At 42.9% G+C, this 26,579-nt stretch overlaps 1 protein-coding gene across 3 annotated transcripts in view; it reads right to left on the minus strand.

The window, feature by feature from the left end:
- Positions 1-21,697, minus strand: part of ACTR6 (actin related protein 6) — a 27,371-nt gene extending 5,674 nt beyond the window's left edge. For 2 of the 3 annotated variants that reach the window (XR_012156693.1, XM_073327418.1), the window contains exons 1-10: positions 21,540-21,697; positions 17,834-17,951; positions 17,239-17,307; positions 15,640-15,763; positions 13,240-13,375; positions 13,103-13,159; positions 11,627-11,725; positions 11,364-11,442; positions 8,228-8,399; positions 6,971-7,109 (exon numbers count right to left, since the gene is read on the minus strand). Coding sequence is in view for 2 of the 3 variants with exons in the window: in XM_073327418.1 (XP_073183519.1) it covers positions 6,971-7,109; positions 8,228-8,399; positions 11,364-11,442; positions 11,627-11,725; positions 13,103-13,159; positions 13,240-13,375; positions 15,640-15,763; positions 17,239-17,307; positions 17,834-17,951; positions 21,540-21,607 (1,061 nt within the window). In the remaining variant the exon portion in view is untranslated. Of the gene's footprint in view, positions 1-3,226; positions 4,394-6,970; positions 7,110-8,227; positions 8,400-11,363; positions 11,443-11,626; positions 11,726-13,102; positions 13,160-13,239; positions 13,376-15,639; positions 15,764-17,238; positions 17,308-17,833; positions 17,952-21,539 lie in introns of those variants that run through there. The other variant, XM_073327417.1, reaches the window with a different exon arrangement.
- Positions 21,698-26,579: the final 4,882 nt, after the last annotated feature.

A 26,579-nucleotide genomic window follows, 5' to 3' on the forward strand; every position in this document is an offset into this window, starting at 1 on the left:
CATTACACTTTCTACAGCTGAAAAAATCTAGGAAGAGTTGCCAGAGCTGCTCAAGTACACTTTCCAGGACACTGCAAGTTCCAAAAGCACATTAAGCTACTTTAAAAGGGGTCGGATCATTTAAGTTGCCATTTACTTAAATCACTTACAATTATATGAGCAAGATTACTACTATACATCTGAAGGGTCTATAGTTTACTAATTCAGTAAAACAATAACCCATGGAATAAATCTTTCCTTAAGCTATTGCAGTGGCTTTGCTTTGACACTTAATTTCAAAATTAAGGTCTGCTTTACCTTTGTAGGAACTTACTGTTTCTACCGAGCAGTGGGGTGAACTAATCTTATGTAACATCTTGGCCAGTGAGAATGTTATACTAGTGGAGCCTCATTTTTCAGAGGTGTTGAGCTCCTACAACTCCTGTTTATTCTTTTATAGTGCAGTTTTGGTGTTCAGCCTGTGAAAATCAGGCCCTTACCCAATTAGGCACTTAGCAGGGTCCTACAACATTTGAGCCATGTCCTCTATGGGGGAGGAAAAAGCAGTCTCCCAATATTAACTGTGAGGCTTTCTGCTAAATGAAGTAGGAAGATGGGTTCAATTGGGGGAAGGGAGCCAGGCAACAAATAAGTTAGTACACTTCCAGTTTTTCACCATCAGTTATAATTTCAACCATACACCAGCATTCAAGGGAACTATATTAGACTTTTAAAAGTGCTTATCAACTATCTTTACCAATATTTGTGGCAGAACTACCTAGTTAAGGAATACTGCCTTTGCATCTTTTTAGTGAGACCGTACTCCCGCCATGGCAGCTACCAAATATGTTAATTAGAATAAAGTAATTATCCCAGGACTTTTCACTTGTTTGCAGTTTTGGAGTGGTGCTGGGGAAAGAATGAGAACTTATAAGAACAGCTTCTCTCAATACTGATAGGAAAAGGCTACAATTATGTTTCAGAATCCATGACTTCCACTGACCTCTGATATTTTCGGCCCTGGGGCTGGAACTCCCAACCAGCCCCGCCCTCACAGTTCCCAGCCCGAAACCGGGGGGGGGACCCCATGCAGCTGCCCAGCCATGGCCCACAGCAGGCAGCTGGGGGACCCGTTGCAGCTGCCCAGCAGCAGGCAGACCCCTTGCATCTTCCCAGTGGGCAGCAGGGACTCCCCAGAGCTGCCCAGCTGCAGCCAGAGCCAGCAGTTGGGGGACCCTGCAGCTACCATCTGCCCAGACAAGGGGATCCTCACAGCAGCCCAGCCCAGGGGCAGGGGGACTCCAGAGCTCCCACGCACTGCACTGCTGAACCCACCTATCACTTCTGTCAGGGATATTTTTTTTAGTCAAGGACAGGTCACAGGCTGCCATAAATTTTATTTCCAATGACCTGTCCATGACTTTTACAAAAAAGATCCATGACAAAAACTTAGCCTTTGTGATGGATAACGTTCTGCTGCTGGCAAGAGGGCTGAGTACCTATTGCTATGGAAACAGTATTTTTACATTTCCTAATTTTTTAGAAGTCTCACCTAAAACTCATTTCTGCCACTCCTGACATTATCTGCTTACAAATGCAGATCATACCAGATATCCACAAACTACACACTTTAAAATTTCAAATATCTAGTGTACTTACTATGTTTAAGATCTTAAGTGAGACTGTGTTTTGTAACTACTTGGTAGAAGAAAGTATTCTCACATGCAGTTTAACCTTCACCTTGTAACCAGATTTGTTAATTCAGAACTCAATGAAGTCTTAGGCTGCACATAAAATGGAGCTGTGGAAGACACTTTAAAATGGAATCTGATGTTCCTGCCTAGATTCCCACTTTGACTTCTTGGGGAAACAGAGGTTTTGCTATTCTTGTCTTGTCATTGCTTTGTCCCCAAGTGCCTGCTTTTAAATAGCATTAACTACAAGTTGTATAAAGTAGCAATTCTGAATGAAGGCACAATGAAATCCTACAGAGTATGTAGATACCTAACCCAGATCTTCAGACCCAGCTAGTGGCCCACAAGTTGCTCTGCCATGTCATTTCCATCTTCTGCAGAGTCCTGCCCCCTCCCTTTAAAGGGTCAAGAGCCAAAAAACATTTTGCAACCCAGAGGCAGTGCATCAAATATGACAAATTCTGGCCTTTGAATCAATATTTTAAGACTTTTCAGTTTTGACAGGAAATCACCGTCACTTAAGCCCTGCTTCTCTCCCCACGTTATAGTTCTTGGCTGACTCTTCGGGACTTTAAGGTTTGCTTGCCTTGTTAATCCACCTATTTGCAATTGTCTGTCATTGAATGGTAGCCACATGATTCCTTGTAATTGATGTCTAATTTTTTGAATGCTTATATGACCAACTGATTCCTACCCATTTGATTTTTTTTTGCTAACTGATCTAGCCTCACTGGGTAATCATTCATAGCGCCTTGTCACTTAAATCACTAATCATAGTCTGATGCTACTCAGAGCTCTATTGAATCATTTAGTTACTTCCCTTTTACCTGCCCAGCAGCCAGTACCGTGGGTGAGAGACGAACAGCACCTCCCCATGCAGGAGGTGGGGATGGAATAACCCTCCAGGCCTAGCATGGCTGCTGTGGTTCGCACCTACTGCACCCCATGTGGGTGCTTGGCTGATCCAAGCCTCATGAGAAGTAGGGAGAACTGCCCTGGACTTCTTAGTGCTGTGCCTTTCCTGGGGTGTGTCCAGTATTCACGCTGGCTGCTCCAACATTAGAGCTGGCTCACAACTGCCTATGCCCTGGCCTCCAATGTCAGTTTATTTCAATGGTAAATGTATCTTCACTTCAATTAAAAAAACCCCAAAACTCTACTTTATCTCCTTCTCACTCTTTCCCCTCCACTCCAGTCTTAAAACTCTGCCACCTCATTTCCACTAACAGCCAGCCCACCCTTTCACCACCTCAAATGGACCATATCTCTCTGAAGATCAGAGTCCATCTTAGTGACATTTATGTTCTTTAAACAGAATTAAATTAGTAGATCTCACTCTACCATTACTGGATTGTTCCATAAATCACTTCTAGTATTTTGTTGTAAAGTCACATGCACTCTGTTCAGTAACCAAGGATCCTCTTCCTTTCTGGTACATACAATACTTGAGATGCGGCAAGGAAAGAATGCTACAATATATTGCATGCAAAATGCAAAAGTGTAGCCTAGTCCAGGCAGTTTTTTCTTTTTTAAAAAAGGAAACAGGACATACATTTCAAATTAATGAAATTATTTATTACATGAGAAAGTTAGATTAAGATGTTTTGCAAAGGCCAATTGGAAGTATGTTTAATTTTAATACATCTATAGCGGATATTCATGGCACTTGACACAGCTGATGGGTCTATCTCTGAAAGTTAACTATCTAAATTAAATGCAACAGAAAGGGAGAACAAAGGGGGGAGGTATGGAAGGACAAGGATTAAAATAGAGACCTGAGATGTTGGTGAACTATATACAACTCAAACTTCTTTTTATAATTTAATATTCAAATGTGAGTCCAGTAGTCAAAATAAACGGCAGAGTTAGAGTCAGTGCTGGAAGGCTAACAAAGAAGTTAATCTGGAGACTGAATTGTTTTTTCTAAACTATATATGGGAGCTGTGCAAAGGGTTAATCGCTGCTCTATAGCCTTACCCTAAACTTATAAAAAAGAAAAGTATTCAGAAAGTTGGGGTACAGTCCACACTGGAATAATTACACTTTGAGTTTAACCATTGTTTAACCATTCACGGAGATAATTTCAACCAGTCAAAGTAAGCCTTTCATAGGATTTTTTCCTCCCAGGACATGTTAAAATGAGCTCCAGGTTAAAGAGTATTTGATGCAGATTATTCTGCATACTATTTCAGTAAAAGACAATAGCATTCATCTTGGAAGAGAAAATAAAATTTAGACTAAAGCTTCATTTCTATACAATTGTTTTGCACTAATCTTCAAATATTTTTGTTTCATGCCATTAACAGTTTTTTTAACACTTTTTTAAAGTAAAATAACACAATTATTGAAAATTTTTAGTAAGGACAGAATCTAAAGATAAAATGACAAAGGGTGATATATAACATATTAGTCTTCAGTGGTAGTTTAAAATCTGTGAAAATAAAGTTATTTGCACTAATTCATTGTACATTCCTAATTATAGGAAAGAAAGTTAGAACACAGTTCTAATTTACATAAAATAATTTGTAGTTCAAATAAGTTCCATTCAAAGTGAAATAGTGGAGTATCACTATATATCCAAATGTGGCACTTAAATATCAAATTTCTCTTCACAAATACAGTGTCCATTTTCTTCATAATCTTCTCTAGTTACTACCATATCCTCAAAATCATCATTTTCAGAAATCAACTTTCCACCTTCCCAAGAATAAGTAATAGGACTGGGGGGAAAAAAAGTTACCACACAAGTTAGTTTTAAATACTTCAAATTATGTAGTAATTTGAAAAAATGAGATCATCATTTTAGGGCTTTTACTTAGAAATTAGCCACAACCATTAATAAAATGTAAAACCAGAAGACATTATGCCTATACATCAGGACAATCTGTTGAAAAACTGCATTCATTAGAAAGATGCAGTGGGGGCCTGGCTCAGAGTATTCCAGATCTTTTTAGTGGGTTTATGAAAATTTTAAATTGGTAACCATGTATTTTTTAGGAATGGTGAGTGAGTCCTGCATTGAGCTTCAGCAGCAAATATTTGATGAAAACTGTTACAAGTTCATTGTTGGTGCTATACCTCACCCAAGTGATATTTTCAAAATGACAGTGTCCATTTAAGGAAATCAGAACAACTTAATTGGGCCAAAGAATGGTGGTGAATTGGTATCAGAACTCATTAGATGACAGTGAGAGCAGGATTTCTATTAAACAAAAGAACCTTTATATAGCTAGATCACAGATCTATACAGTAACTCCTCACTTAACACTGTAGTTATGTTCCTGAAGAATGTGACTTTAAGTGAAACGTTAAGCGAATCCAATTTCCGCATAAGAATTAATGTAAATAAGGGCGGGTTAGGTTCCAGGGAAATTTTTTTTTGCCAGACAAAAGGCATTATATACAGTTTAAACAAGCAATTTAATACAGGTATAAGTTTTAAACAATTTTAAACAAGCAATTTAATACTACAATCATCATTGCTGAGTATGAAGCTTGGTTGAGATGCTGGAGTTAGAGAGTGGAAGAGGGTGGATTATCCGGCTGCTCCTCTTGCTGAACTTTCTGAACTCGAAAAAACATATCTAGAGATTGTTGTTTTGCTTTCCTTTTTTTTTTCTTGGTAAGTTTCTTTATAGCAAGTCATTAGATGACCAACTCCCCTAATCACTTTTGAGCTGCGTTCCCTGTCAGGGTCGTCATCATTCAACCCTCAGCCCGCCCACTCCACCCCTTCCCCCAAGCCCTCACCCTTGACCTGCCTCTTCTCCCCTCCCCACCCCACCTCCTTCCCCTTTACTTTGCACACTGTGTCCTCGCTCCTCCCCCCTCCCTTCTGAACGCAGCAAGCCGAGTCCTCGCTTCTCCCCCCTCCCTCCTGCCCGAGGCAATCAGGTGGTTTGCAGCATTTAGGAGGCAGGAGGTGCGCAGGCTCCCCTTCCCTCCCCGCCCCCTGCCCAGGGCAATCAGCTGGTTTGCAGTGTTCAGGAGGCACGGGAGGGAGGGACGGGGAGCCTGTGCGTGGAGTCCTTGCTCCCGCCTCCTAAATGTCACAAGCCAACTGATTGCTGCATGCAGGAGGCGGAAGGTGAAGATGCTGATCTATGGGGTCTGCCGGCGGGTGGGAGGTGCTTGGGGGGGGGGGAGGGGGAGGAGGCATAGGGAGGCTGCCAGCTGTGGAGAAAGCAGGCAGCCAAACAACATAATTGTGGACCACTGCACAACTTTAAATGAGCATGTTCCCTAACTGATCAGCAACGTAACAATGAAACAACGTTAACCGGGATGACTTTAAGTGAGGAGTTACTGTATAGGAGAGTGATCACACGTTTAGCAGAAATACAGAGGCTTCCGTTTAAAACTGTTTTATTACATCAGGCATGTACCAGTTATTTGATCATCACGTTTTAAGGTTCCTCAAAGAGGCCAAATAACTAATTTCCATGGGTAGAGAATGTTTTCCTCTTAAAAAAAAAAAAAATCAACACACTTCACATTTACAAGGCTAACTTTAAAAAAAAAAAAATCTGATCAAGTTATTCTTTAAAGGTGAATGGCTTGTACTAACAAAACTGGTTTGGAGCCAGTGGGTATGATACAGTGTTTAAGCATTTGGTTGAAAGGAATGTTTCAAAACTAAGGTTCAAATTCGAGCTGGCCTTCCATCCTTCCACAGTAGATAAAATTCCCATACAATGTATTTATTTGGTGGGGGAATCTTTAGGATGAGACTTTGAACCTACATTCTCGCTACTCTGCACAGACATTAATGATTCCATAATGATTTTGAGAGAGGTGAATATCTGCCCTGGCAACTCCTGACACTGTCAGTCATCCACCCCGTTGCTACTCTCCAAATCCCAGAAGTGCTGCAGGTATCAGTGATATGGTATGTATAATGTTTATAACACTCAGGAATTCTTCAGAATAAGAGATGTGAAAATAATCCCCCGGATCTTGCAAACACATATGCAACTGGTTAACTTTGCTGCTGTGGATGGTTTCATTGATTTCAATGGAACTACTCACAAAAGTAAACTTAAGCACACATGTAAGTGTCTGCAGGATTGCAGCAAGCACAATATAGCTCTGCAAATGCACTTTAAGTACTGAGTTACAACATCCTTCTGGTTCAGTTTTGGGCCACCTGAACAGATTAAGTTAAATGATGGAATATAAAGATGACACAGATAAGCATCTTTAATTAACAGAAGGAATTCTACTTTACAATTTCTATTCTGTTAGGAGAACCAAACAGAAAAATAGATGCATTTTTATTTATATTGTTTAGGACTTACTTTTCTGGCAGAACAACAGAAACATCATAATCAGTTGGAGTGAGGCATCGAACTTCAGAGTAGACTCGATCCCTGAAGCCTGGGAAAAGGGTATTTCCCCCAGTCAGAACAATATTCTTGAAGAAGTGAGGCTGCATTTCTTTAAACAAAACCAAAACATAAGTATTTAGTGATAACAGCTTAAGATTCTCTAATTTCTTCATGAACTTTAAGTTAAAGTGGACAAGAATTAAAACTAATGTTTTTAACTATGCTTTAGATAATGTTCTACATATATTAAATACATACTGGTTATATTTAGAGAAAGGGTATTGCATGGATAACTGTAAGCCATAGAATGTGCACATATCAAGAGGCTCCACTAATAAGCTGATAATCACAAGTGTGAAACTAGTTTTCTTGTGTGATGGGTGTATTTGATGAACTGCACCCTTTTTAAATAAGAAAACTTTCATTAGTGTCCCTCTGCTTTGTGTGGCTTTCAAAATTTGTCTTTTAGAAATTTATTATTAAAAAAATGTTGGATTTCATGAACACTCTCAAACAGCCCAGTTTAGGGGAAAGAAATACAGTAGTATCAACGTCCAAGAGATTTTAATTTTCATATTTTTAGAATGAATGTAATTTTGTGGCTCTGATGCTACAGCTGTGAAGTGACACCACATAGTCATGAACATTTTCCCCTGCAGAAGTTTGGCCATATTCATTAGAAATGTATCTACACACCTAGTAACATGATAATGCACGTTACAATTGTTGCTTCCACAGAATACAACACAGCCAGAAGGGTGATTAGTTTTCATTTTTAAGATTCAGTGGCCTCATTTGCCAGCATATTGTGGCCAGCATGAATTCCCTCCTCCCCCAACACTAAAGGCATTTTAAAATAAAAATGAAATTAAGTTCAAGTGCAGCTATGAGGATTCCATCCTCAGAGGAAAGAATTCAATGTGGTTGTGTTTTGTACTGGAAAATGAACTCATGAGGTTTCCATCCATATTGTTATACTTTATCTGAAGCACAAACAGAAACCAATCAGCTTACCAGAGTGAGCAAGCATTTCCACAACAGGAAATACTACAGGAAACTGCAAAAGAGCTCTGGACATTCACAAGGAGTTAAAACTGTTGCACTTTTAATTAATTTTTAGTTCTTTAATGCCTGGCACAAAGTATGCTAAGCTTCTCATACACTTTGGATTCTAACAAAAATATTCAGACTTCAAGAATACATTTCAAAACATTGCAACCACCATACCTTCAGGCAAGTTCTGAATTGAATAAACAATGGCTTCAGGAATTCCCATTTCTTGAATGCCAATATCTGAAGGATGGAAGAGAATTTCTGGAACAGCAAATCTCTCGTTTGCTAGACGAAGTATTTGTTCCCCAGTCTTGTATTTTCCACTTAACACCATTTCTTCCCTTGGCTAAATTAGGCAGACATGAAGGATAACTACCTCTTAAAAATGGAAGAACATACACAAGAGTAACAACTTTATCTGATCTCATAGTTTACATATTCTTTACCTGTTATGGATGTTTTGAAGGTAATATTTTCTATAGATTGAGTCATGTATCATGCACAAGTCTTTGGGAGCAGACATCTGTTCCAGAATGCTTTGTAATCCCTTACTCTAGTCTTTAAGCATGAGAATTGTGTCCGATGTTTACTTTTTACTGCCATACTGAGCAGACAGTGATGTCAACATGAAAGCATTTTGGTGCTGCATTTTTGACGGAGCCCCATTCCAGCCTCTGCACTGACACCTGCAGTTTTGCCTAAGCAAGATTAGTGCACACTTAGGTACTTTTGAAAATTTTACTCTACTTCTCTAAATGACACTACTAATAAGCAATTTTGCAAAGTCTAAGTATTAGATTTGTGTTATTCTAGCAGGAGAACATTTTTTTCACCCTCATAACTCAAAAAAGATATTTGGATCCTTGTGAAAAATATATTGCCATAGGATGGAGTACAGGCATGGAAAATTTCAGCCCTAAAAGGTGAGTTATGGACAAAAGAAACAGGACACTATAATGGAAGACAGTATCCCTTCCTTAATTATCTCAATTTCTATTGGTAATCATGCTAATAAAATTCATCCAAAACACATATTGACTACAAGGTAAGCGTCTGAGTTCTAGGAAGTAGCAAAACTTCTCAGGATAGCATATGAAAACAGCTGAAAGATATCAGAATCAGAATTGTGCCTTATGACTACATTTTGATATAGAACTATTAAATTACAGGCAAGGAAGTTATATTTAACTAGGCTTGGCAGCATTGGATTGTAAAATTGATAACTGTCAGCAAACGTCATTTCAGCTGATACACTGAAATAAACAATACTGAAATCAACAAGAAAAATAGTCACTAACAGTTGGGGTACCTGCAGAGATCGGTTGTCACTAGCCACGAGGAGAGCCTTTTGCAGCCCTGCTGTTACAGGAGTGAGTGAGGGGGTTCCCTGTGTTGTCTCAGGGCTGGTGACACCTGATTGCTGCAGACACAAGGCACAGTGGCAAGGCTGCAGTCCTGGCAAGGCAGAGCAGAGGCTCCTAGCCATAACGACTGCAAGGAGGGGGCGCCCAAGCCCCTGGCTGTGTGGGAGGCCACACAGCTGCTGACTGGCTTCTGGGGCAGTGAAAGGAGCCCTCTGCAGCCCCAATGGCACGGACCCCTCTCACTTACAAGCTGGGAGTCTCTGCTCTGCCCTGCCAGGACTGCAGCCTTCCCCACACTTTGCACCTGCTGATATTGGGTGTCACTGGCCCCAGGATCTGCAGCTCCACTATCATGGGAGTGAGAGAGGAGGGCCATGACAGCAGAACTGCAGAGGGCTCCCTGCACAACAGTGGGGCCAGTGAGACCCGATCCCTGCATGCCCAAGGTGTGTGGGAGGCTGCAGTTGTCCTGGCTCAATGAAGCAGTGACCCCTAGCTAGGACTGCAAGGAGTAGGATGAGCTGGCGGCTGCAGGGAACCAGCTCCTGCCCAGTGAGTGAGTGGGGCCAGTGACAAGGGATCCCTGCAGGCACAAGGTTCAGGGAAAACTGCAGTCCTGACTCCACAGAGCAGAGATGCCCCGCCAGGACTGCAAGGAGGAGGAGGGGGAGGAGTTGTCATTTCGAATGGCTCTATCCCCAGGCAGGAGCCATTCAGTAGCAGCCAGGGACATGTCCTCCTCCTTGCAGCCCTGTCCCAGGGTGTCTGCTGTGCCCCACCAGGACCCCAGCCTTCCCCACACCATGGGCCTGCAGGGATCCAATGTCACTGGCTCCACAGCTATGCAGCGAGCCCTCTGCAGCTCCACTGTCATAGCCTCACTTGCTCACTCACCAGCCAGGAATATGGGCAGGAACTGCGCAGCAGTGGGGTGGTCTCCCACACAGCCAGAGCCTCATCCTTCTGCTTACAGTTCTGGGCAGGGGTCCCTGGTCCATCAGGCCAGGCCGACCACAGCCCGCCCCTGCACCTTGCCCTCTGGTGTCTTGGGCCCTTTGGCTGCACAGGGAGCCCCCTGCAGCCATGCTGTCAGCACTGCCCTAACCCCAACCCTACTCCCAAATGCAAAAATAAAAAAGTTAAAAATAATATAATTAAAAATCATATTAGAAAAAAATGAAAATCAAATTCTGCCACGCCTAATTATAGCTAGGGCTACAAGTCTTTCAGGAAGGTCACGGACGTCATGGAAAGTCACAAAATCCGTGATCTCTGTGACTTCTGCACCGACAAGTCTGGCTGTCCCCAGGGCTGCCTGAGCAGCTCAGGCAGACTTTGGACCAGCCACACCGGCCACTGGTCGGCTGGCCCCAGGCAGCTGGTCCCGGACTGGTCCCCGGGCCGCCCTGTCCTCCGGAGCAGCAGTGGTGGGAGTCTCCCCCCGAGCACCTAAGTTTTAGTTAAGGGTATTTATATAGTACAAGTCATGGACAGGTCAGGGGCTGTTACTTTTTGTTTATTGCCCATGACCTCTCCATGATTTTTACTAAAAATACCTGTGACTAAATCGTAGCCTTAATCATAACCATATAACAAGCAACAGTTTTGAGAAGGTAATCAAAATTAGGACATAACATACTTCAAATTTTTCACTGGAATGAGAAATACAGGGTTAAATTGAGATACTGAGCCTATGGTATGACAGTTGATTTTCAAATGTTGGATAAAATATCTGAGAATATCTACATGACTTTGAAAATTCGTTAAACTTGGACCCCTATGTCACTTACATTTTTTTGGAAAATTTTACTCATTGACTCCTAATGCAGAAATTACTACCAGTCAGTACCACCAAAAAAAAAAAAAAAAATCCACCCCTCCCCTCTCACGATCAAGGAAGAAGAGGAAAACAGAGTATTTCAGAAAAGGCTGACAGTCATAATTACCTTACAAAACCCTTTTTTGATTGTGCTGAAGTCTGGCAAAACATAGTCTATCATTACTGTATTTTCTTCCCCTTTCAACCTGGAAAAGACAACAAACTTAGAATAGAACATAGCTAAAGTGTGCCAAATCCTGGAGGCCATACTCAGGTAAGAGTCTCTTTGACTTAAGGGTGAGTTTTACCTGAATACGGATGGTAGGATTTGGCTCTACCCAATTAGATTACTTGGACCTCCTTTCAAATTTGGCAATATAGTAAACTTACTTAGCAATCTCCATATCTTTGTAAAAATCCTGAGACACATAACATACATCTTCTTTCACTTGATTAATTACATGAGTTTCATCCATAACGTGTAGCTGCCTATAAAAAAATTAGGAAGAGTTAGAAAACAGATCAACCGGAACATATAGTATTTATAATTATTCTTTTTCACTATTGGTCAGTTCCTATAGTTTTCAAATTGCAAGAAGTTAACATTTTAGTATGTAGAGGTTTACATTAACTTACATATAAGCAGTTTTGACATGTAGAAATGAGAGGGTATTCTTTAAAGATTTTAATTTTATAGGACAGTTATGTGTATTCTAATAAATCAGCTGTGATGCAATTCCATAAATGCAAAACTACAAAAATAATATGTCCCATGTTCTGAACATCTGGATAGTAAAGACCTTATGGTTTACTCTTTAATCCAAACAACATAAAGCCATCAGCACTAAGAACTGTGGCCACGATCTTGCATCCGGTTCTCCTAGCAAAAACGCCTGCACAGGCTTAAGGGTCCATTACAGGAGATCCCAATACAGGATGCAAGCCTTAGTGCAGTGGTTCCCAAACTTTTTACTAAGGTGACTCACCAACTGCCTTTTGTCTTTTTTTGCGACTCACCATTACATATAAACATCTCCACCCTGGCACCATAATCCTAATCCCCACCCAGTGCAGAAGAGAGACCCCAAAAGAGGAGAGGTTGGAGAATGAGCCTGCCACACACTTTCTCTGCAGCAGCAGCATCTGCCTTGTGGGACTGGGCTACACTCTGGCCAATTGGTATTTGAGCGAGTGGTATGGATGAGGGACAGCAGAGCCAGACCTGAGTGGCACTGCAACCCCATGCACCTGGTCACAACACCCAGAACGGGGCATCAGGCCCAGCCCAGTGGGACAGAAGCCACTACTATGGGGTGACTGCAAGGCAGGCGCACTCTCTGACTGCACCCCTTCCTCCCAGGGCATCTCCTCCACACTGGGCTGGGGAAGTGTATGTTTACCTAGGGCCCCACAACCCATCTAGAACCTTCCTACAAACACTGCCTTAGTGAATTCTACTCACTGTTCAGGTGGAATTAAACTGTCAATTTCTCAGAGCTGGGCCATCTTATTTGTTAAGTGGAAATCTGGCTACAGCTTTATTACTATGACGACATCTCAAAAAAAAGTCATAGGGCCTGATTCTGTAATGTACTTAAGCATATGTGTAACTTGAAGCACGCAAGTAATGCCACTGAATGGGACTACTGACATCCTTAATATTATGCAACTACTTTAAGTACTTTGCTGAACTAGAGTCTTAAGGTGTTAAAATGGTAGCTGAAGCTCAAGATGTCATTTTACAGGCTTTCCTCTTCCTCAAAAAGGGCTTAATCCTAAACCCCTAATTAAGTTAATTAAAAGATGTCCATTGACTTTAATTGGCTTCTGACCAGGCCTCAAGTGTCTAAAGTTAGCACATTTTACCTGTAAGAAATGATCTCCTTTAGATGATTGGTTAAGAGCTTTCCTCCCACATTAATCCTAAAAAAAAATAAAAATCTGTCATTATTCGCTTCAGACGTATCAAAAAAAGCCACCCTTAAAGAAATAAGGCAATTTACCTAATAATTGCCTCTTTCTTCTTTTTACTTCTGCAGTAAGGTACAATATGTGTAAAGGAGTAGCCACTGTCCACAATGATACAACATAGTTCGGATGGATTGTCCCGGAAATATCTATGTGCACTGAGAGCCCCAGCTGAAACACAAAAATGCCAACCCATATTTATATATAAATCTAAAATGTATCTAAATAGATATAGTACCTATCCCATATTTTAGGTGCCTTTGGCAGATCTTTGGTAACTCAATACAGAATAGCTCCAGTAGTGTAATTTCACCCACTGCCAAAATTAATCAAACATAATACCCCACCTTCTCTCAAATATAACAGACTTTATCCAGCTCTGTCCTTCCCAAAAGCCCAAGTAGAATGATTTTGCAGTGTGCCCAGGTGATTCATAGATTCCAAGGCCAAAAGGGACTGTTTTGATCATCTAGTCTGACCTCCTGTCAGAACCTCCCAAAAACAATTCCTAGAGCATATCTTTCAGAAAAAGATCAAACCTTGATATAAAGGCTGTCCATGATGGAGAATCCACCACATTTGGTAAACTGTTCTAATGGTTAAGTACTCACTATTAAAAATGTATGCCATATTTCTAGTATCAATTTGTCTAGCTGGTCAATTTTCAGGTTCTTTTTCATTCCCACAGTGCTTTATATAAAGGAGTAACTTAATCAGGCATTGAAATACAGTCACTCCTGGGGTGGAATGTGACAACAATTCTAATAGAAACACTACACAAACTCAATGGGGGATGTTGGAAGGGAAGCATACCTTTTAAAATGCTTGTTGTACAACAATTATATAGCTTTCCACACATATTCCTTGACCAGGAAGCTATATTTTCAGTTAGAGGTAATATTTGAACGCTATAATTATTTACCTCATTAATCTAAAAAAATTCTGAAAAAGTGAGATTACAAGTGGTCTTCACTCTGTATACAAAAAGATTCTTCTTTGCATTTATTTAAACTGAAAAGCATCAAGATAAGGAAATAAATCTCTATCCCATCTTTTAATTGTGGTATTCCATTTGGCATTTTAAGATCTTGTTTAAAGCTCTTAACAGTTCCATTACATTCCCTTTTTAAAATACATGTAAAGAAATCCACTTGAGAGCATGCAAAACAAAATATTATTTTTCCCACTTGAAAGAACTGACAATCTCAAGATGACATTTTCAAAAAAGAATTAAAAGTGGTCTGAGGAACCACACTGTCCATCCCCTAAGTTTTCATTGAGTATTTGTGGTACTGACTGGTAGTGATTTCTGCATTAGGAGTTTTCTTACCTTATCTATGAGGCTGTATTAAGTCAATGTTCAGTTGTACACTTTTGAAAAAAACACCCATAACATTTTGTTCAGAGTTACAAACATTTCAGAATTATGAACAACCTCCATTCCCAAAATGTTCATAATTCTGAGGTTCTACTGTACTGCCAAAGAGGAAACATACAAACACAGGGCCCATTTATTTATTCTGCTCCCATTTATGTCAATAAAAGATGACCATGCCCACAGTGTCCTATGTGTAATAAATTCACAAGAATAGTTTATATTAAGTCTATGTTCAGTGACCCCTGAATATTTGAAATATTTTTCAGAAACAAAGGAAACTGCAACTATAAAACATTCCCCAGAAAAAGGTAAAACATTTATTTTATATGTTCAAGTCTAAGATAGATGACTATTATTTCAAGGCCAGTTTTAAAAAAAGAAAGCAACACATCTTTCCTATCATTTCAGCATAACACTACCAGTACTGAATTTTGTTTAAAACGTGACTGAATTGCTTACAAAGACCCTCCTCACATGCACTGCCAAGTCATCTCTCCCCTACTTTTATATCATCATCAGAAAGGGCACTATATGAGGAGTCATGTCACCAATTTCATGTGTTCTGCAGGATAGGATGTATTATATAATTGTGGCAATGTATTTCATGGGCCACTTCGAAAAGTGAATGAGAACTGTCAGAAACTCCATACAAATCTAGCCAAGAAACAAGCAGTAGTGCAGTCTCTTTCACATACTACCTCATCTCAAGAAGTCTCAAACACTCCTGTCATCAGAAGCCAACTTAAAAACAGAACCCTGACAGAAAGGAGCTGCAACACAAAAGTGACTTTCTACCTACACTGATTTTCCCCCTATTTCACTTTGTGTTTCTTGCTGTTACATATCAGAATCCTCTCACTAAAGTATCAAATATAGAGGAATACAGAACAAACATTAGATGTGTATGCACAATTTAATATAGGTTAGAGAAATAAAAAGTTACATACTGCTCTACAGAGTCAGGGAAATAAATGAAGTAATTTTCTTGGCACATTATTTTTAAATTGGGAAGTTAGCCTGGAGCACATTAATGCAGAGCAACAAAATATATACTCACCATTTACTCTAAGAACTGCTTGAAACTGATATTCTTCAAATAAAATTTCATTCATAGAGTCTTGTATTGAACTGAAGTTAAAATAAGGTTCAGTAATAATAATATTTGTATCTACAAAGTCCACCTAGGGGGGGAAAAAAAAAAGTTGTGTTCCCAAACAACATTTTAGAAACCACTATCCATACTACTTACATTTTGTGGTATGTAACAACCACCATGCTCTATAAAATTGCCCCCTGGCCTATTATAGATATCATTGCTACTAGCTGCTTGTGGCACATGGGTTTGAGGGGGGGGAAAAAAAAACTAACAAGAAACAGTATGTGCACTGTCACTGCTACACCACGTGTTAAAATTTTTCAGGGCAGGACAGAATTCCTTCATTTCCCTGTCCAGTGCCCTTATTTTTAATGTTGTGGCTCTTAAGAACAACCTATACCTTTATCTTTCTTCTACACTTCAATGGGTAATAATAAAAGAGTATTTAAAGTGTATACAAGAAACTTTACCCTAGTCCTACTAACTACAGGAGACAATTTATCTTCAGAACTGCCACTTGTATAGAAGCTTGGCTCCTCTAGTAACCTGGGTAATATCCTAGCCGCAGTGAAGTCAACAGCAAAACTCACACTGACTTCAGTAAGGCCAGGATTTCACCCCTGCTCTTTCTGCACTTACTCAGTTCTCAGACTTTCTAAAACAGGCCTTCACTAAGGTGCTTTCACCATAACGGGACTCAACGGGAACTAGAACACACAGGTCAACAGTTCCTTTCTTTAGTGCTCACTCTGCAAACCAGTACCAAAACCATGGCAATAATGAGTATCCTTAATGAACCCAGTAGTTTAAAATCTTAAACCAGCCCAATTTTCCCACCCAAATCTATACAAAGAGATATTTTGAGGAGTTATTTCGCTCCCAACATCTTCCCCTTTGAGTACTGTAAAGACCAGCTTTATGAGTTAACAACATTGTATTTATTTCTTATGAAAAAAAATGAAGGCTAGAGTCGCTCACATTCTTTTCGTGCTAAACCATGTTGGTGTGGTGAGCAAAATAATATTCTATTAATACACTTTATAAATTCAACTTATTCGTCATAAAAATGAGAAATTAATATGCAGAAAATGGCTACTTGATTCTACAAGAGACTGTCACAATGTAAATCTCAGCCCTTCTTCTACTTTTGTAACTGTCTCCTTCATGCAACAAAACCTGGCTCTTCAAGTAAGTTTACTAATTAAGTCTATGAAAACAATTATCAAGTAACTTTTACTAGCTGAAGCACCAATCTTGCAAACACACGTTTAACTTTACTCAGGTGACTAGTCCTACTCAAGTCACCAAAACTACTTGCATGAGTAAAGTTAAACATGGGCTCTAGTTTGCAGAGTCATGGCCTGAGTGAACTGAGCTCAAAATCATATGTAACTCAATTTTCTAAATTTTAGGTGTGAGTCCTTGTTGAATATTCCTGCAAAATTCATAAATTGGTGAATTCACCATTATATCTGTGATTTTTGAATATTTTTGTATTACTTCTATTAATTGTTTTGAATCTGTATTTATAGATTTTTGTATCTTAAGTGTTTTAGTTACCTGATACATTTCCTTTCCAAAAAGGTAGTCCCAAACCTGTCTCTGAACATCCCAGTTCACCAAGTAACCCTGTGGAAGTTTTGAGGGGGGGTGGGGTGGGGTGGGGGAGGAAGACATTATTTATTAGACAACATTGCATATTTATTAACTACTTCAAATCTGCAAAATTTCAGGCTTCCATCAGTAATTGTTAGATGGACTGATAATCTAACAAAATTCACAAATAAGAGCTGCTTCTTTAAGATTATGGAAGCCTTTCCAAACCTATTTAAAGGGGTAAATGTTGTGCAGCTACAAGCAAGAAGATCCAAAGATAAGTGATACTGTACCTCTGTTGTTCTCTATCATTTAGTTTAAATTATTGCATAGTAAGTTTACCATATGAATCATGCTTCCTAAATTAGTATCTGGTGGCAGGTTATAGAAGCCACACTTCATGCTTGATACTGAAGCTACACTGCTGTATCTGATGTTTGTTTTAAATATTATTTATGCCTCTACAGTTGTAACATATTGCATGTAATAAACATAAATATTGCTTAACCCACAGCCTTTAACAGACTGCATTGCTAAAACTATAAAGCATCTTAATTACCTTCTGAAAAGGGAGAATGTAAAAGAGTCCGGAGGGATCTTTAATTTCATCCAGTTGATTGGCTGTAAAAGTTTTCAAACGTGCTGTTTTTGATCTAAACTGGCAGTTGGGAATAACACTGAAAAAAAGTTAAGAATGTTTTCTTGCACATTGTATCATATATGATATAAAACAATCATACTGTGCATTTTCACATCATTTCCATAAATACTTCCTTTTCCATAATATTCTGTAACTGTATTTTTTAGAAAGTAGCAGTTACCCTGGTTACTGCAACACCACAAGATTGTTTTATTGTCTTGCCAATGACAACATGTAGAATCAAACAGTAGGTGCTAAATGAAATTACAGAAACTTCCAACCACAGGTTAAGAACGTTTTCCTTCCTTAACAATCACATTTTTTTTGTTGCAAACTGTCCTGAGGCAGTTGCCCAACACTCAATGGTCTGAGCCTAGGATACATGAAAAGATCACTTAAGGCTATTAGATAAGGAGCACATTCAATAACTACAGGAAGTTAAAGCAAGAAAAAAAACAACAAATTAGAAATAAATTCCCTCCACTTTATTTTTTTTAAACAGCGGAGGTGATTAACCCATTAGAACAAACTGCCAAGGAAATGGTGGAATCTCCATCTCTTGATGTCTTCAAGGCTGGATGCCTTTTTCTGGAAGATATGTTTTAGTTGGCAAGGTACAGGGTTAACTAACTGAAGCTTTCCAGTACCGGGGTGTGAAAGCTGTTGCTACACTTTGTGTGAAACCTAAGAAGAAGGGAGCTTCCTGCTTTGAGAATTTCCTCAGCCTTCCCTGGGGTTGCCAACTTTCTACTGGCACAAAACCAAACACCCGAGCCCTGCCTCTTCCCCACGGCCCTGTCCCCCGCTCACTACATTCCCCGTCCCTCCCTCATTTTCACTGGTCTGGGGCTGGGGTGTCAGAGGGGATGAGGGCTCCAAATGGGGGTGCAGGCTGTGGGGTCAGAAATGAAGGGTTCAGGGTGCAGGAGGGGGCTCTGGGCTGGGGCAGGGAATTGGGGTGCAGGAGGGGGGTGAGGGTTCTGGCTGGGGGTGTGGGCTCTGGGGTGGGGCTGGGTGTGAGGGGTTTTGGGTGCAAGAGGGGGCTCCAGGCTGGGGGTGGGCGCCTTGGGATTCAGAATGTGGGAAGGGGCTGTGGGTTGAGGCAGGGGGTTAGGATGTGGGAGGTGTGAGGGGTCTGGGCTGGGGGTGCTGGCTCTGGGCTGGGGCTGGGATGAGAGGTTTGGGGTGCAAGAGGAGGCGCCAGGCTAGGGGGTGGGGCCGAGCAATTTGGAGTGTGGGAGGGGGCTGTGGGTTGAGACTGGGGGGATCGGGGCTCTGAGGTGGGGCTGGGGATGAGGGGTTCAAGGTGTGGATGGGGGTGCAAGGGGGTGAGGGCTCTGGGGTAGGGCCAGGGATGAGGGTTTTGGGGTGCAGGAGGGGGCTCTGGGTTTGGATGGGGGCTCAGAGTTGGGGCAGCAGTTTGGGGCACGGGCTTACCTCGGGTGGCTCCCAGTCAGCAGCGCAGCAGGGCTAAGGCAGGCAGGCTGGCTGGCTGCCTGTCCTGGGGCATGGCGCTGCGTCCTGGAAGTAGCCAGTAGGTCCAGCTCCTAGGTGGGGGGGGGGGGGGGCGGGAGAGGCAGGAGTCTCCATGGCGCGCACTGCTCTCCCCCGTAGGGACCAGCTCCCATTGGCCAGCCAGCCAATGGGAGTGAGGAGCTGGTGCTCGGGGCGGGTGCAGCGCGTGGAACCTCATGCCCCCCCGCCTAGGAGCTGGACATTCTGTCCGCTTCCAGGGCACAGTGCAGTGGGTCTAGCCTGCCTTAGCTAAGCAGCACCACCAACCGGATTTTTAGCGACCCTGTCAGCGGTGCTGACCAGAGCTGCCAGGGTCCCTTTTCGACCAGGTGTTCCAGTCAAACACCGGACACCTGGTCACCCTAGCCTTCCCACTCCTGGACTGCCCCACCCGCAGCCGCAGCACTTATTCCCCTTGCAACGCAGGCAGCAGCAGCTGTATTGCCAACTTCATGAGATCAAAAATCATGAGTCGGACCCCAAAAATCATGAGATTGGCCCAAAAATCATGAGATTTTTAAAAAAAGATTACATTGTGTTTTTAGGTCAGTCTCTTGATTTTTGAACTCCCCCTACCCATCCCCCGGTATATGCATGTGACAATTAGTACTGCTGCTCACTCTCCCACATGTATTGGATAAGGTGATTTTGGCTCCTGCTGCAGGAGCCCTCGCCCTCACATACCGTTCTCCTTCCAGCAATTAATCCTGTCTCCACCCAACCCAGCTCAGTTCAACCTCCCAGCCCCCATCGTCACTGCCCCATTAGATCAGCTCCCCTAACCCATCAAACCTCACTGCCCTCAGTTCACCCTCCCAGCTCTCACCCGATCAGCTCAGAACTCACTATTAATACAGCCCTCCAACCCCATCAGCCCTCACCCTCCTCACTTAAGTCCCCAGGCCATAATTCAACCCTCTCAGCCTCACCCCTGCTCCTCTTAGGGTTCTTCACCCACCCCAGACCTGGGGAGGCTACAGTGGGGTCCCCTCTCTCACTTCCCAGGCTGATATTCGGGAACCTAGGCTTCCCCCTGGCTGAGGCTGACAGCAGGGAGCCCCCGAGCTGATTGACAGCGGGGAGCCCAGATCAACCAGGGCTGGTTGACAGCAGGAGCCCAGGTAGCTGTAGCTCCTGCTGTCATCCCTGGTTGGCTGACAGCAGGAGCCTCTCCACATGGTTACCTGCGCTCCCGCTGTCAGCCTGCCCTGTCCCGGGGGCAGGCTGACAGCAGGCGCCTCACCTCACAGGGACTTCATGAGGAGGGGTTCCTGCAGTCACCCCCAAGTGGCTGTGGCTCCTGTTGTCATCCTGACAGCAGGCAGTCCGGCCGCCAGAGGTAGACTAAGGACCAAGCCTGGCTGATAGCAGGAGCCCCAGCTGCCACAGCACATTCTAGGTAAAATTAATCCTGACTAATGATCTGGAGCACAGGCTCAAGCACTCAGGGACAAAAAACAGGGAGTGCTCAGCACCCACCAGCCACAGCTGTTTGGGGGCAGGGTCTCCAATCAGCTATCTGGCCGGTGGGGAAGGCGCTTGGGGGAGGGCAATGAGGAGCAAGCGGGAGTGGGGAGCCTCCAGGAAGGGGGCAGAGCGGGGACAGGGCTTTGGCGGAGGCGGAGTGGGGCGGGGCCTCGGGGGCCCACTGCCGCTCGGGAAACATAAAAGTCTGCGACTGGGCGGTGGGGCGTCTGGGGACAGAACATTGACCTGGGAGGATTTTTATTTTCAGCCGTGGATGTTCCCGTGAGTCGGGCACAACTTTACTCAGAAATCGCATCTCTCACGCTTAATTTCGGAGAGGCGGCATGGCCGCAGCCTCAGCACCGGGGCGGATGTACCGGGCTCACAGGCTCCTCCTGCGGGGCCGAGCGGCAGCCCGCAGCGCAGGGGGACAGGCCGGGCCCGGGCCTGCAGCAGGAGCCGCCTCGCCACTTTTCGGAGCTAGAGCCGACAGACCAACGGAGCCTGAGGGGCAGGGGCCGCCCTCCCAGGCTCTCTCGGGAGCAGGGACCTGGCGGCGGCGGCTCTTTTCCGTGCGTGGCGCCGAGCAGCGCAGCGCAGCCGCCCGGGCTCCGGGCTCTCGGCGGCGGGTGCCGGGTCTCACCTGACATGCTCGTGGCTGTAGCCGATCTTGGCATTGTAGGCGCCGTTATCCAGCACCAGCGTCGCCATCTTCTTTCCGGCCCCGCCTCCGCCTCGTCGGCGGGCGGCTCATCTGTGCTTACCATAGAGTCTGAGCGGCGGGCCGTGTGCGCTCTGCATGATGGGGAGCAGGAGGACTCCGGGCGGGCGCCTGCCACAGCTCGAGGGCTGCCGCGGGGAGATCGCGTGCCTCGCGCGAGAGGACTGATCACACGTGGTGTTCAGTTCCGCTTTCCGCCATGACACTGGAGGCAGAGCCCTGAGAGGCCCGGCCTGGGGGGAGGCGGGGAAGAGTCGCCGCCTCTGGTTCTGATGCGTCTCGCGCGAGGGCGCGGCTCTGCACCTGCTGTAGCTTTACCTGGGGGAGGAGGCGCTGCGCCCGCGCCCGCACGGGCGGGGAGGCACAACGGGGTCGGGGGTGCAGAGTCTTTCCACCCCACCCCGGGGCTCGCCGCCCAGCCGCTGCTAGCGCCCCGCGAGCTGCGCTGCCGCTTGTGGGGACTTTGTTCTGGGATTTCTAGTGGCAGCGAGAGCGGCACCGGCTCGCCCCTCAGCCCGCTCGCTTCTTCCCTGGGCGTCCCTGATATAAACGCGTCTGTGGTGAAATCTCTGTGCTACGCTTTATGGGGGAGAGGTGGGGAGAGGCAGACTGCAAAGTAGCCTGATGCTAATGGGTGTAAATCCCTCTCCGCAGCCGCGAAGAGGATATTATTGGTTCAGCCACAAAACAACCTAGGGAAACACAAGCAAGTAACCACATCCGTTGCATTAAGGAGAAAAGAATTGAGACTCGCTGCTCCGTGGTATAGCATCAAAGACACTTGAGCAACTCAGCCAAAGGTCGGGGTGAGTAGGGTAGCAGGCACTTGAGAAATTCTGAAACTAAGATTTAAAGGGGGGAAAATTGCTTCTGCAGCAGTTTAGAAACAGGACAGGTGATAGATTTTAATATCTTAAATGAAACTTCTGTTGTCACTAACTGCAAGGTAAGAAATATGTAGTTAAACTTACAAACTAGAATAGCTTTAAAGGAGAACTATAGAAGGTAAAGTGAGTTTCTGCTCTTATTGATTCTCTTTTCTTAATGGAAAAAAGAATGATTGAAAGGGTTCTGTTAATTCCCCCCCCCCTTTTTTTTTTAAACAAGAGAAATTCAGGTCTTTTTTTATCTTGGCAGATCTTGGTTAGTGGAGTGCTACTGATATTGATACATCGAGACAAGGATCAGAGCAGTAGAAGGAGAAAGGAACTTTGAGTCAGATTGTTAACAAAACAAATATGAAGCAAACTTTTAAATACCTGTTTAATATTCTGAAGTAACTCATGGGGGAAAGGATTCAATATCTCTGCTTTTGATTAAGATCTGATTGCTCATAATATACATCTCCTTTGACAACAAAAAATTATCCAGGAAAACCAGGAAAGATCAGTCTTGACTTTCTGGTTTTTTGTTTTTTTAAAGGAACATACTCAAGTTTAAAATCCCTTACAGATTTTCTGTCACTTGAGTGGATACCTTACTATTGCTGTTCTATGAAACTCTTCTCTTTTTGGGCCGTCTGCTATTAAAGTCAGTGAGAATTTTTGCCATTTATTACGTACAGTGGGGTCAAGATTGATCCCTCTGTCTTTCCACTTGATTTCAACAGAGAGACGAGGTGCGTGAGGTAATATATTTTCAAAAAGAAAAGGAGTACTTGTAGCACCTTAGAGACTAACCAATTTATTTGAGCATAAGCTTTCGTGAGCCACAGCTCACTTCATCGGATGCTCAAATAAATTGGTTAGTCTCTAAGGTGCCACAAGTACTCCTTTTCTTTTTGCAAATACAGACTAACATGGCTGTTACTCTGAAACTTGTAATATATTTTGTTGGACTAGAAGTTGGTCCAGTAAAATATATTATCTCGCACACCTTCTTGCTCTAATAGCCTGGGACCTACATGGCTACAACATACTGCAAACAACATTGATTTTAATGGACGTTAGGAGCCTAAATATCTTTGAGGATCTGGGCTTTAAAAGTTATCAAGCTGTCCTGCAGTGGCACAAGAGCATGGATTCCAACCTCAGGGCAGACTGTTAAGAAACAGGACACAAACCCCAAATTGGTTGAGAGTTCTATACTTAGACTTCACCAACAAATTATCAACCGTAAACTCTTTAAGCACTATAACAGCCTTAACATGGAGTCACAGAGAGTTTCCCTTGGGTACTCTGATCTATTTTGCCACCCAGGTAAGTTTGTCTTTGTGATAGATGGTCCCTTACACCAAAAATCACAGTAAATATTCAGGTTACTCCCAGTCCCAAAGGACCAGTCACTTACCCCAGGTTAACTGCACTTGAGATCTCACACCAAAAACCGTGCCTGTAGTTTATTATAGGATTGGCGATCTAAAGTTTTATTAACTAGGAAAAGAAAATAAGATAACTTATTTACAAGGTTAAAGAAGGAAAACATATAAATACAAAAAGTAATAGATACTTCTCTGAGTAAGCTCTATATGTCCTTTTGCTTGTGCTTAGTAATCCTGGCCCCTTAGAGTTCAAGCAGCATACAAGATAGTTACTGCTTGTTAGGGCCTTTTATTCCTTCGATTCTTCTGCTTCATGTTGCGAGCTCAGTTTCTGGGAGGAATTCAGTTGCTCCGTCCTTACCTCTTCTTTGGGCAGTGAGGGAAGCAATCAGTAAAGTCTTTTGTCCTCTGATGTTCCACAGTGGTTCATCTGCTGTTGATGGGTCTTTTTTTGTTGAATAAGAGATAACGCCTCCTGTGGCAAACTAGTATTTCACACTTGATAATGACAGGTTTCAGAGTAGCAGCCATGTTAGTCTGTATCCACAAAAAGAAAAGGAGTACTTGTGGCACCTTAGAGACTAACAAATTTATTTGAGCATAAGCTTTCGTGAGCTACAGATCGGTTCATCGGATGCATACAGTGGAAAATACAGTGGGGAGATTTTATATACACAGAGAACATGAAAGAATGGGTGTTACCATACAGACTGTAACAAGAGTGATCAGGTAAGGAGAGCTATTACCAGCAGGAGTGGTGGTGGAACCTATTGTAGTGATAATCAAGGTGGGCCATTTCCAGCAGTTGACAAGAATGTGTGAGGAATGAGGGGGGGGATAAACATGGGGAAATAGTTTTACTTTGTGTAATGACACATCCACTCCCAGTCTCTACTCAAGCCTAAGTTAATTGTATCCAGTTTGCAAATTTGATAATACTTCCCTTCTGACTGGTGGTTTGCCATTACGGAGCAATAGTCATGGAACAAACACTATTACCTTATAACATGGGATACAGATGATATAAGTGAAATAAATACAATTTACAAGTATTCCATAAAGTCTAAACACTAAGCAAATTTGTCTAACTCTAATAGTTATTTTAACAATACTAACACACAGGTATGCCATATTGGTTCCAGTTATGTATTTGTCAGTGTTCAGCTGAGACCTAGGGGCCTTGACATGAGCTGGCACCTGGTCTGCCAGCATTACACAGGCTTTATTTTATCAGTGCTGGATATGCACAGTTGTTTTCTTTGGCCTCTGCTGTTATGGAACAGTCCTTCAACTTGGTTAACATTTAGCCAAGAGCAGCAAAATTAAGATAGCACCAAAGGGATAAATACAGTGCAGTAATGCAATCCTTGGCACACACAAGATGGTATGTCTATGCAGCATATTTTCCTGAGTGGGAGCGAGCCTACCAGCTGGGGTCAACAGACAGGCTAGTGAGGCTTCTGCTAGTGCTCTAAAAATAGCTGCATATACAGTGCTTTAAAGTTGCACCTTGGGCTCTAAAATCTAGGGAGGGGAGGTGTGCTTCAGAGCTCAAGCTCCAGCCAGAATCATAACTTCAAAGCACTGTCTACACAGCTATTTTTAGATGGTTAGCACGAGCCCAGTTAGCCCAAATCTGATTACCTGGGCTGGGAGGCTCTCTTCCACTTGCTCCAAAATGCCATGTAGACATACCCTGACAGTCTCCAAGGCCAGGACTGCACTAGAAACTGTGGCCAGTACACTAATGAGAATCAGGGTTAGGATTTTTTTGTTTTTACATTTCTATATCTGCAAAAGCCCCTAATGTAGATGCAATTATATTTGTCACATATACCTTATTTCATTTGAGGAACCAGTAGAAGTTTGTCTACATTAGGAGGTTTTGCCTGTATAGCTGTAACAGCAAACCTTTTCTAGTGTAGACTAGGCCACAAACAGAATTTATATCCCATAAATTTAAATTGCCTGGCACATTCAGTGATGAAAATGTTAAAGAAACAAAGAGGAATATATAAAAGTATGGCACCTGTGTATTCCTTATAGCACTTTGCTTTCCATAGTTTATATCTGAAGCTCATCAAGATCTTTATATGGTCCTTTTTTAAAATATATTTTCTCATCAACAGTAGTGTTCAGTAACCACCTTAAAAATCATGTATCTCCTAAAATATTTAGAAAGCATTAACTAGAGAGAACTATCAAACAATGAGTGATTAGGCTATGCAAACAGTAACCAAACAGAGTCTTGTTTTGAGGTAGAGTATGAAGATGAATGCTTTTGACCATTTGGTTATACAGTTATAACCACAGACATGAGGAGCTAGATTCACAAAAGGACTTACGTCTCTAACTGCAACTTTAGGCAACTAAATCCCCAAATCAGGCCCCCCTGGGATTCCTAAAACCCCAACTTAGCTGCCACTGAACCCTGTAGGTGCCTAAACTTACTCAGCCCCCAAGGTTCTGCAGCAAAAAGTTCCCTAGGCACTTATGTTTATGGCCCTGCACATGTGCATTGCAGGCCCACTGTAGGTGTCCAGATGCCCAAGCCCCAGAACAATGCATGAACCAAGGGAAAGTAGGAGTTCCTCCATCTAACTCATCTGCAGGGCCCAATCTGCTAAACATGCTCAGAGCTCATCTACCAGATTGGTTCCAGACATAAAATTGCACTAAACAAGTGGAGGAGGGTGGGAAGA

The sequence above is a fragment of the Lepidochelys kempii genome, chromosome 1 (genome assembly GCF_965140265.1).
Source record: "Lepidochelys kempii isolate rLepKem1 chromosome 1, rLepKem1.hap2, whole genome shotgun sequence".
In the NCBI taxonomy this organism is placed as follows: Eukaryota; Metazoa; Chordata; order Testudines; family Cheloniidae; genus Lepidochelys; species Lepidochelys kempii.